Source organism: Cimex lectularius, unplaced genomic scaffold (assembly GCF_000648675.2).
Source record: "Cimex lectularius strain Harlan isolate CLEC.00 unplaced genomic scaffold, Clec_2.1 scaffold16, whole genome shotgun sequence".
Taxonomy (NCBI): Eukaryota; Metazoa; Arthropoda; class Insecta; order Hemiptera; family Cimicidae; genus Cimex; species Cimex lectularius.
Window position 1 is genome coordinate 2,569,706 of NW_019392679.1, and position 12,690 is coordinate 2,582,395.

Below are 12,690 nucleotides of genomic sequence, written 5' to 3' on the forward strand. Positions count from 1 at the left end.
CACTTTTGTTTTATTTTACAGCCGTTCATCATCATTGAGGAAGACCTTGATTTTGCGACTCGGTGCACTGCTTTGTACGGTACTTCCTGTCCGCTCTTCTCACCGTCTATTTGGTTTAGTTTATTCGAAAACAATGGATGAGATGTACTTTGTTTGTTTCGGCTTGGGTTTTGATGTAAACAAAAAAGTTATTGTTGGGATTAATAAAAATTGAAATTGGTAATTAAAATAATATAATAGATTCTTTAAAAATCTTACCAATCAAAATGGAATACTGGGGTCGTTGAGAACATTTGCTTTCGAGGGGTATTACGCTCGAGAACAATGGTTAAAATCACCGACTGATGCAAAGTGCTGAATTTGAACCATCCTCGAACTGACCCTCGCGACTGCTTTCCAGTTATACAAAGGTTCGATGTCTTCTCTTGGAATATGATTAGCGGGGTAAGATTAGACCCACCTATGTTCAGTTTACATAGGTACATGCCAGACAATTGGTTAACGTAAATGTCTGAAGCTTTTGTGCCAAATACGCCGAGTAACATTGCCTGGTAATCCGAGGCCATATAATGTAAATCTGTCGTTTATGCGGTAATTGGGAGCTGGAACGAAACAATATATGTTGTACGAGTGTCGGGAGGAAGCCAGAAAAGAAAGCTCAAAAGTTGTAGTCAAGCTTTCGGCTTATTTAATGCCTTCATTAGGACTACGCTCTATAATTAAATAACATCAAAAAAATTTTTAACGCCCGTATAAACCTGAAAGATGAAACAACTCTGTAATGAATTAACAACGACAATTAACAAACAAGTTGTTTCATCTTTGAAGTCCATACGGACGCGCAATTTATTCTAATTTAAGTATAGATTGAACCCCTGATGAAGGCATTAAATAGGCCCAAAGCTTGACTACGATTTTTGCGTTTTTCTGTACTGGCTTCGCAGATACTTGTACAACATAAGTGATATCAGAATGCCGATAAAATAGCACATCCAAAAACCAAGCAACAGTTCCTAAAAGATGGACACGGAATTTACAAAGTATGTCGTACTTATTTATCACAAATTCAATTGCGCAAAATAACAAGGTCATTTCATTAAAGCCAATAACTACAAAAAGATCGAACAGACGATAAAATGTACAGTTTGAAGAAAAATGACAATGGTCACTAACCTCGCAGTTTTTAAGGAAAACTTTCTACCTGTTATTCGGTAGTTACATTTCGGTCAACCTATCCGCGAGTTTACTGAAGATGGCGAGAAGCCGAAATCTGGCAGGCCGGACCAGCGAGGATAGGCAGGAGAAAAATGATCCGGAAATCTCACAATATTCAGTGCGCTTAACTTTTATTAGCCGAGATTTCATACACGGATTAATTCTGTTGTGCCCGACGCGGAATTTCGCGGATTCTTTCATCCGGGCGGCCAATTCCGAAGAATCCGCGACCGACTTCCAAGATTCCATCGCTGCAATAAATTCTTCCCTAATTGCACCGGGTTTCCACGAAAGATGCAATAATCCAGCTTTATATCTGTTCTTATTACCGAAGTTCAATATATAGATAGTAAAAGAAAGCGAGACATGTTGGAAAATAAAAGCTAGTTCTAGCCTAGTCCTTAAACGACGTATAATTGAAGACACAAAAACCAGATGCTTGTATTTATTTATTTTACATAATAACGAGGTATAAAGATTAATAGTTGACTTAAAACGTAAACACATCAGTAATAACCTGTTTTTTTGCCTTTTTAGAGTGTTTATAATTCTTTTTAAATCTTTACATCGAAAGTAAATAAAATCAGTTTAATTTCATCCTTTCCAGAGCCAATTTGTCGAGTGAGTTCATCGGTTTTTTAAATGTTTTTAATATTTAAACAATTTGAGTAATTTTTTCTTGGTAACATGATTTTAAGTCGAGATCTCACCCGGGCATAGATGCGGGATGGTTAGGGCTTTGGCCACCGATGGACTAGCCTAAGTCGTGGGTATGCCGCGTTGTACCATCCAAAATGGTCTGCAGCTGTTTAGGGCCACCAGAAGGTAGGGACGGCTGCGATGTACGACGGCTATGGACGATCATTTAACTATCATCCGTCATTTTACCTGCTTCATTGATAGGTTGTCATCTCCAAACGGCCGTGATTTAAGTTTGAGCTTTAAAACTGTCTCAGAAGGCTTTGGATTTTCCGCAGGTTCTCTACTACTACATGGAGCAGAAAGGCAAATCAGCATGTACTTTGACTGTTGAACAATTGGGGGCTGTTCTCTTCAAAATGAGTTCAGATTTGGTTAATTAATACAACAATTAAAATAAATATAGTTTGACATAAATTACGGGTCTACAGTTATTTTGTCTTTGAGGGTATACTATACAATTTGGGCTTTTTCATTTAAGGATCTGCGTGTTTTTAGTACTCTGTGCACTAAAATGTTAATATGACGTAAGAAAAATGTTTGACATTTATAATGGCTTTTTAATTATTACAATCATTTTTCTCATAAGCCATTAATGATTGCTGTAAAAACATAAGTGGCAATCTTGTGAAAGTAAACAAAACAATCTTTTAATCAAATTTTTCACAATACGCATTTATTTTTTATCTCACCTTTTCTTAATCTTGTCTCGACTTTTATAAAATCAACAGGTTTTAATGTTTTAAAAGAATGCAATTGTTGATATGCAGATAATTTTTATTTTCGTTTATTGTTTTGTTAATCTTGAAAAAAGGGAGGGGGCGGTGGCCGAAGTTTGTTTCGAATCCCGGCACAGCCCATGGATTTTTATTTGAAAAATGGTTGAACGAAGTATTGTAGTTTGGCCCTTCTCCGCGACACCCGTTTAGTTGGACATTAAGCCATGATTTATTTTACTTAATAAGTTTGGTTGAACCTCACAGTTCTGTGCTGTATGTCCATACTGATTTCAGTATTCAGTTCAATTAGTATTTTGACAAGAGCAACCTAGTTTAGATCTGTTATTTAGTAGTCTTTTAAATATCGGCTCAGTTCTATCCTTTTGAATCGTGTATGGGGAATTGTTTCTCTATTTATAGCCCGAGTGGTAGCGGATGTCGTTTTCTGTGAGACCCTTCTCAGGGGGGGCCCTTTCTGTGAACAATAGATTGGAGGAACAGTGATACGACGAGTAGTTTTGGACTTTGTGGTGTCCAGTTTGATTCGCCATTTTTTTAACCATTGTTCAATATAATGTCATTGTGTCTGGACGATTCAGTGAGCTATGAAAGAGTTAGAGTATTAATGGCATGGTTATGAGAGTGTGTTAGTTTAGTGGTGTATATAAGAAGCAGTATATACTGAGTACAGTAGCGGGCCGAGGACACTACCCTGCGCGACTCCCTCGTCCTCCCTTTACAAAGGAAGTATAAGTACGAGAGTAAGTACTCGATTTACTGATTGTATAAATATACTGACTCACAGTTAGTAATCCGACTATTGTCTTCTGGGAACGGGAGGGCCTCGGGGCAGCGTACTGGGACCGATCCTTTACTTTCTCTACACCGCAGATATCCCAACTTCATCCTCCGCCATCCATACATACTATGCTGTGCTATCCAGTCATCCCTATTCCACAATTGCTTCGGAGAAGTTCCAGGCATATGCCTTAAAAATAGCCGAATGGGGCAATACTGGCGTATAAAGCTCAAATAAAGCAAAAGTACCCATGAATCACTCACCCTCCGAAGCAAACTCTTTCATATAATATTCCCAATCCAAAAACACATGTCCGCTACCTTAGGGTCCTGTAACTTTAAACGAACATGGAACCAACTCACACTACTAAAACGACATACACTAAACCAACGTTTCGGACTACTCTACAGGCAGCTATCACGCAAATGTAACGAAAAACTAACTGACAATCTACACGACTTCTAAAGCCAATCTGGACTTAGGACTAGAACTGTGGGACACCGCTAAACCTTCCAGCACCCAAAGAATACAGTCCTTCCGATCTAAGGTCCTCAGAATCATAGTCCTTACTACATCTCCAATCATACCCTTCACAATGACCCCCTTTCGTGCAATGGCTACGCGACCTACTAAACGAGGATTGATCCTCGCATTTAGTTGGACGAATAACTCGTTCACGACAAATGAGTCATGTCATATATAAATTCCACTAACATTACATGTTGCAAAAAAATTTTACAGATTGTAACAATTATTTTAATTAATTATAATTAAAAAAATTTTTTCGAAGGAGGTGAAGGACATGTAGTTGGCCGCTTCCGGTCATTTAGTAATGCCTATTCTGGTCAGCCGCGTTTCGAAATTTAGCAGTCTTCAGTGTACGGTTGTTATGGTATAACGGATGGTGAGACCCAACACTGAATTGATTGTAAATCACCTTAACTCAACTTTTCTTTTCCTGTGAAGCTCTTTCATAAAAAGCGAGTAGAATGTTTGATTTTTTTACTCGACGCTTTTGTGCAGGTCCTGTATTAGCTACATGAACATATTTAGATTTGTGAAATCAGAAAACGCTGCAGTTACTTTTGTAGTAGTGAAAAAAATCACAGTTAAACAGTTAAATATTGGATTTTGTTTGATCTTTTAAATTTTGCTTATTGTGTCGTATATAAAGAGCGACCTGATTATACGATATTAGAGTCGTGCCCCAGGATATCAGCACAATTTGCACGCGATTCTACAGAAGTAATTTACAACTGAATAAATTATCGTGCCAATTTGTCAATTAATTAATTAACACAGTATTGTTATTATAATCTGCATTGATAAAGGCGTTCAATTGTTGGTAAAGACGATGGGAAATGTCATGCAGTGGAATTGCAACAAGATAAACTTGTTGATGTTGATTTAGTAAAATAGACAGGGCGGTGTGAAACTAATATCCAGGCTTTATCGCTTTTAACCGATAAACAAATGTTTTTGTACGCATTCATACTTTGGTTTTTATCGTTTTTGTCTATGCGGATATCTCGTTTTAGAGCTTGGCGGTTTAATGGACTTTTAACTGTGAAGCTTTCCCACACGGCAAGTCGATGGCAATAAACGCGAGGAATGTTACAATTCGCGCTGCTCGTAAACATAACCGCGATATTATTACCCTTCTATTTTTTTTGTATTTTTGTTTTTGCCATTTCATCGTTCAACCACCAATTCCGAACTGGGACCGGCCGCCGATCCTATACCAGGTGTGGATAAAGGCGAGAATGGGAAAAAAACAATCCGTTGGAATGCTCTAAGATTTCCCGATCTGTTTTCTCTTCTCCTCACTTTTTCTCGATTTTCAACGCTTTTCTCCCATTCGAAAGGAATGCGGAATAACCATAGGTATCATCTTTAATCATAGTGAATCTTTAGTATATGCTGAAAAGAAAACAAATTGAACCCAATACCACTTTCCTATAAAGTCAAAGCCTGGGATCACCTGACAACACTATCATAAAATCCAACACACTTAACTCATAAATTGTCAACCTATCTCAAAAGTAATAATTCTGAATTGTCTAGAACTCTTCGTTAAGCATAAGGTTTTTTACCAGATCTCAAAAATTTTTTTAAAGCTTTCCTTTACCATTTGATTTTTTCTGTTCCGAAGGAAATAAATTTGAGCTTGCAGAGGACATGTTCAGCTGTTTGCTCTTCTTTCTTGTAACATCTGTGCAGACTTGTTTCTGCTGCTCCTTGTCTATAATTTTCCGGAATCTCCAGTGTCCAGTCAGCCGTCATAGCGATGTCCCATTCCCGTTGAACCTACGACTTATCCCTGAAGTTAACCTTAACCCATTGTCCGCTGGATCTATCGTTTTGGTAATTTGGTAGGCCATAAGAGGTTCAGGGCCGATAAGCCTCATCGAACTTTCCTTGATCAGTTTATCGGTCTCTTCGCTGGCCCTCTGCCCTAATATCTAAATTAGGTTAGACTTTTAATATCCGTGGCAGGTATGCGATAGTCAGCCTCCGCCTGAAATGCAGTTACATATCAATGACTGTTATCATTCTAGTCCTGATACGTCCTAAGTTTGGTAGTTCTGCCGTTAGTTACTGCGATGATCTTTTAATGAATATTTCACACGATTTTCCAGAAATGCATTACAATGGATCTGTGGGTTTGGCAGTCTGGATGTCTAAATGAGTTCAGGGTCGATATGTGACCTCATCGACACTTTCTTGGTCAATTTTGGTCCACTCTGCCCTGTACCAAGATTAGGGTGATTTTGTAGTTTCCCCCTTCGCCTGACGAGTGCTCTGGTCTTTACTACCGATGAGGCAGTTATTTTTTGGGCCTCCTTGCTATACGAGTAGATGGCTGTTCTTATGTTCGTAAAACCTAGATTTTAATCTCTCTGGCACAGTCTTCGCAGGTGTATGATTTTTCCCAAGATGCATTCACCGACTATTTTGGGTGTAATATTCTGATGAGCCAAAGCTTTTAGAACTGCTTGGCTGTCTAATCTTGAGGATTGTTCTGTGAGTGTAACCTCTTTTGACGTTTCCTACTCAACAAGCATTAGTAAGTATTGGTTGTTCGTGCGTTTACGACTTGCACACCGCGACCAATATTGTTCTATTGGGTATTTCCATTTTTTTGAACTCTTCCTTAGAATTAAGGCTTTGTATCAGAACAGCTTTGTTAAAGGCTCGTGTGTATCCATTCTCTCCCTTGGAATCTCACAATCAGCCTGCATAGGCCTTCGCACCAAGAGGACATGTTACGCTGTATCTTTTTCTTCTGACCAGTATCTGCACACGTGTTTCTTCTGGTTCGAATACATACTCCTCTGGAATCTACAGTGACCAGTCAGCAGTCCTGCCATCATTCTAGACCTAACACCTAATTATGACCTGAGTTTCTGCTACGTGATTTAACGAACGTTTATGCATGGCTGTTTTGCGGCATAAAATCCTAGTACTTATTGTTATCGCATTGTCTGTCTAAGGTTCCTGGCAATTCGGTATGCCGCAAAACGGTTTCCTCTTTCTTATTTTCTCAACAAATGTGGAAAATCGTTGTGGTCAAATTAAAACATTCTTATCAAACAAGTTTCTTATCCTTACATTATTCACGCATTATTTAGCTGTCTTTAGCCATTTTAATAAAGGATAAATTGTCACCACAATCTCTTTAAGTTTGATCAGTGCTTTATTTTCTACTCATGATTGTACTGTCTTGAGCTTTAGTTACAAGGTAAAATCCTAGCCTCTTTCGGGCCCAAAGAATATGTTTTTCGAGTAAAATAATATTTATAAGAAAATAAAGCTTATTCTCAATTGATTCAACGAATAAAAAATTGATAAAAATAACTATATTGATAAGACGACAACATATTTCTTTGTGGAACGGAAAAATACCCCTTTCGAGAACAATGTAAAGAGCATTTGTTCAATTTGTAATTACAACTTGGCACGTTTAGATGGGAAAACGTTGGTATCAACGTTGATTTGAACTCGATTGCATCTGATAAGGCCAATCTGTCATCCCTGTCAACGGAAACTCCGTATATTTATCTGTTTTCCCACTTCGTTTTCCACTTTTTTTCCACCGGTTCACTGCGAGCTGATACTTCCAAAGTCCAAAATTTCAAAGGGACCCTCTTTAAAACCACCGGCTTCGCCATTAACATGCAAAATGGCAATAACGCAGTTTCACGCTCTCTGACACACAGGAGGATTCTGGGTCACATATTTGTCGTGCTTGGCTTTGTCGCCCCAGGGATGGATTTCGCCCTACGTCTGATAAATAAACAAAAACTAACCGCCCCCTCTTCAGCACAAATTCAAACCCGATGTTAAAATCGTACCATATTGTGGTTTGGCTAATCTTCAGAACCCCCCCAAAGATAACGGCAAGGGTAACGATTTTCCCCACAGGCTTTCTAAGGGGGAGGTTTAATAATACAAAACTTTCTTAGTTGTTTTCAATTTGGATTAATCACACCCGGAAGTGTAGTTTGGAGTTTATTCCCCCTTGAAATCCAACTCGGAATAACATTAATAAATAAGATGATAACAATCCTGGAATTGTTAATTCCATGTACTGTCTTATAATTTCCTATTTCACAATTCTACTCCAGAGGCTCCAGTTATATAAATGTTACAAAAAAAACATAAACAAATTTGTTTTACCCAGAGGATAGACAGTAAAAGCAGCATTGCATATTCTTTTGTTTGATTCTTATTTATGGTGTTTCATGCTCTTATCTGGCTTATTACTAAAGTTTAACACTACTGAACTACTACTTTAATATAGTATATTGTTGATATAAATATTTTCAATCCAAAATATCTTTTTTTCCATAATTAACATTTTATAAGATATATCAGTGTCAATCATTTTAAACTTATATCCATTTTATTATACATAAATATATAAGAAGCGGATGCTCTATTATTGAACCGGCTGGTTAACGACCACTGTAATTTACCAGTTGGTAACCCAGGCTAATAATAAAGCCGGCTTGTTATAACTTAACATTAATTGAGTTTTTATGTGTTAAATCATTTCTCAGTGCTGTATTTTTTGTTTCAGACCTGTTTGAAGCTCGGGAAGGGCGCTACGAACGGCGTGATCCCGACCATCACCCGGGACGAACCCGCCGCCGTCAAACAGGAGCGAGCCTCGCCCGTTCCGCCTAAGATCGTCAACAACCACCATGAAAAAGCCGTAAGTACTGCTTAAAAAAATGTATATACTGTAAAAGTTAGTCCTGACATCTAACAACGGAACATGGTCGTGGGAATCGAACATCGAACGTTCGATAGGTTATCGACGGATTGAATGTGTGGAAAATTGTCTCAGTTCTTGTTGAAACATGGGTAGTCGTGATATGGCGGTGTGTTCTCATCGAATACGAATTGCTATTAAAATCATTGGAACCAGGTTATCAACTATCAGTATTGATCAAGGTCTTAAATTGTTTGAAGATGATGATCATAAATTAGGTGCGCAAAAGTGATCATAATATGTTTTTCACACGGTCACACTAATAGTAAGGCCAACGCTGAAACCAGCTAATGGTGACAATCAGTGTGAGAGATTAAGGGACAAGGAAGTTTCGATCGTCGATTAAGGCGACGTGGCGGCTTCTCGAGATGTTGAGAGAGAGAGAGGGCTGGAGCAGTAGGGTTAGGAATGATCGAGAGATTGTTGTGAAACTTTTGGAATCCGGAACGGATCAGTCAGTAGACAACAGGAATTTTCAGGTCGTTGTGGATAGTGAGGTCAGAGGCGTAGAACTTGTGGTTGGAAGGATTAGTTGCGCTGGATATTGTATTGCTTGGCAGAACCCTCAGTTCCTCTTCGTCCATAGTGTATAATGTCTTGTATAAGGTTAGTTTTGTTTTGACGGTCGATAGAGATTTCGGTCCTAGGTGACTTCGTAGTTTTCCACGTTTTATACTAAGTTGCTTTCTTTAAGTCTTATGTGGGGACTCCACGTCATTATTCTCTCTAGGTATAGTCCTTGTGACTTGAATGGAAGTCGGTCTTTGTTGTTGCAACGAGTACATTTTTATTCATACAGTCTTGTTATCTACGTTTTGCACAAGTCTTCGAAAAGCTCAAGGTGTTCTTGGGTGTGGGAGTTTGGATGGGATTACGAGTTAGAGGATAGAATTAGAATTATTAAGGTACTACGGTGCATAGGTGGGTAAAGGATGGGACCAAGAATGCTCCCTTGTGGGACGCCGGCTTGTAACTGACTTCCGAGAACTCGTTGCCGAATTCGTATTTTAAAGACTTAAAATTTAAATGAATCACATTTATAATATAATTCATTCACTTAGACATAATTGGCAATTATCAAGACAATTTGTTCATGCGTCGGATCAGCATCGAAACACGCGGACCGGATACGATCTTCCGAAAAAACTGTTGTCAACAATTTATCACTAATTTGTGTGTGTGTGTGTGTGTGTGTGTGTGTGTGTGTGTGGGCGCGTGCGTGCGTGCGTGGGTGGGTGCGTGGGTGGGTGCGTGCGTGCGTGCGTGTACGTGTGTGTGTCATGATTATGATGGGCTAGAAAGCAAATTAAAAAAACTTGAATCAATTTTACCAGTCTTCGAGAATGTGTTCAGGAAGTTGGAGGTAGCTCGGATAGGATTCCAGTTAGAGGATAAAATTACGGTATCCGCGTTTGGGTTGATGGGATGTCGGCAGTATCCATTGTTTACACGGACCAAGACAAGTTAAAGATTAAAGAAACAATAGGTAAATATTGTCAGGACCTACCTTAATAGAACTCTAACCTGCACATTGTCTTAGTGCAACGATAACCTGGTTCGGGAGGACCGCCAAGTCATTAGAACGTCCGTCACGTATTTGGCATGCTATTGCGTTTGTCGAATCCCGGCCATGGAATTCTACTTAAGAATAATTTTGAACAGAGAGTATTTAAGTTAAGCCCTCCTGTACCTACATGAATTACTCTAATTTTTCTCTACATTGGCAAATCGTACATCCCTTACATGAAAAGATTCCACCTTAAATCTAACCCTTTCCAGTGAGGGCTGTTCAAACGTTCGGCAAAGTTCCAAACATCTAAAGAAGGGGATAATATATTTCAAAAGTTTTTTCCTGCCATTATCCAAATGATCGCTTTAAGTTTTGATTTACCGGTCGTTCTTCCTTGTTGAATAACAAACAAAGCGTGCTGAATCATATATGAATCATTGCAGCATATCGTAATAAATTCGATGTCAAAATACAACCCTACTCAATCATTAATGATACACTTATTGATATTATCGGGGGAGATGAAAGAAGAATCCTTTGATATATCTCTGCGATTATTGTGTTATACTGCCTTGTTAGGTTATTATGTGTGGGGTGTATGCGCGCGTGTGTTTTATACATACACATGTGCAATATAAACACATTTAAGTAACACTGCCGACTTTTTAGGGAAAGCGGCATGAAAAGCTATTAGCTTTGTTGATGTTAGCTTTTCCACCAATTAAAATAATACAAGTCGTATTACATTTTATAAACTTATGTTTTAATGTGGAAATAAAATTTCAAAAGGAGAAATATTTTAAAAACCACGTGAGATTAGACCAAATTTTATTTTTTGTGTCGTTTCGCTGGTTTTGTCTACACCATCAATCTGTACCATCGGTTTCTGTGTGTTGTTTGCTGTGTTCTCTTTTATATTTTATATCCATTTTTGTTAGAGAAATGAAAACGTTTTGAGCTGAGAATATCCCTCGAAAGAAAATTTATTTTGATCTGCTAGTACTTTAAGTATTGACATGTAAGTTTGTAACCCTACTGCTTATTAAGGTTCATTTTAATGTCCAAATCTTTTAAGTTGTTTTCCCTTTGAAAATGGGGGAGAACGACGGCACTTGAACTCGTTGGGAGGGTCCAAGACATCTGCTTCCCTTCCATTCAGGGTCCATAATTTTTTAACTCGCATTACCACCTGGGCCAGTGCGGAAATGCCATTTTTCGATTATCTTCCCAATAAAAAAAAATGTCCTCTCCTGGCTTTCAATTCTCCAGTGAGTGAAGTCCGGAAATCGAGAATATTCACCCAGCTGAGGGCTTCCAATTTGTTTGACTTTTCACAGTGATGTTACATTTTTTAGGAGTTGTTCTGTTCTATACAATTTCACTGTCATACATAAGCATAAATAAAATAGTAAATGGCATGTTGAAAGTATTTCTAAGGAGAAAGGTAGAGGCAGTACGTTTGAATGTAGAAAAATCAAAACATATTTCATAGAAATCTAGCGTACTAAGTTTGAGTTGAACATTTCAATTTGTTTAAATGTCTTCACTCTGTGATGTAAGACTTTTTTTAGTTATTCTAGTAAACTTAAACATGACTTACGTAATCATCATCTAAGTCCAATTAAATAGTAATCCGAAGGAGCGAGGTCGGTGCTTTGACCTGAAGTACAAAAGTGGTCATCGCTTTAAGGGTTAATAATATTATTTTAACCGTAATAAGCAATTTAGATGGATTGATTATAATTCAGGTTTTTTGAAGCTTTACAGCTGACCTGAGTTATATTTGTATTCTGCAGCGCTAGTGTTGACAACAGTGCCTTCTATTCCTGTTTCCTGGTGCTTTGATTATCAACAGCTGTGGCCGTCAAAACATCACCTTGAGACGGACGTGCTTTATATTCATGCCGCACTGATTTTTTGAAACAAGTAACATGATAACTTCAACTTCTATTCTGTTTCACGTTCGGACTCTTGCTTCATTCTTCATCCCGCTGACCTCAATTTCACAGTTTATTGCTAAACAGACGGTTCAAAATGAACTAGTTTAAAAATGAAACCGCTGTCCTTCTTCACCGACTGGTGTTACAATGTGGTTAAGGTTCGGGGCCCAAGAAAGGTGTACCTCGTGACCTCATCCATGTCACTCTCTCACTCCATGTTCTTTCATTCTACAAGGGGAGTGTCCGGGCGCAAAATAATGGTGTAGCTCTGAGGGCTTGGCAACTTCTCTAAAGCGCAAGCTGTACCCGTGTCGGCCTCGGGTCGGCATGGGGTGGCGGGTGCTTTATCAGAGACACACGATGGTTAGGGCACCAGATCCTGTCAGCATAGACGGGGGAGGGTGCATAACCATCTGAACTACGGGGTACCAGAAATGTTCCAAGGTTCAGCCCCTGTTACAATGGGAATGGATTCGTAGTCGGCCGTGGTGAGACCTCTGGCGGGTACTTAGAGAAGAGGCTGTCTTCTG

At 38.7% G+C, this 12,690-nt stretch overlaps 1 protein-coding gene across 8 annotated transcripts in view; it reads left to right on the top strand.

The window, feature by feature from the left end:
* LOC106661434 (autism susceptibility gene 2 protein homolog) overlaps positions 1-12,690 on the top strand; it is a 345,697-nt gene that overhangs the window by 180,132 nt on the left and 152,875 nt on the right. For all 8 annotated transcript variants that reach the window (XR_002909990.1, XM_014384822.2, XM_024225597.1 and 5 more), the window contains exon 2: positions 8,516-8,650. Coding sequence is in view for 7 of the 8 variants with exons in the window: in XM_014384822.2 (XP_014240308.1) it covers positions 8,516-8,650 (135 nt within the window). In the remaining variant the exon portion in view is untranslated. The remainder of the gene's footprint in view (positions 1-8,515; positions 8,651-12,690) is intronic.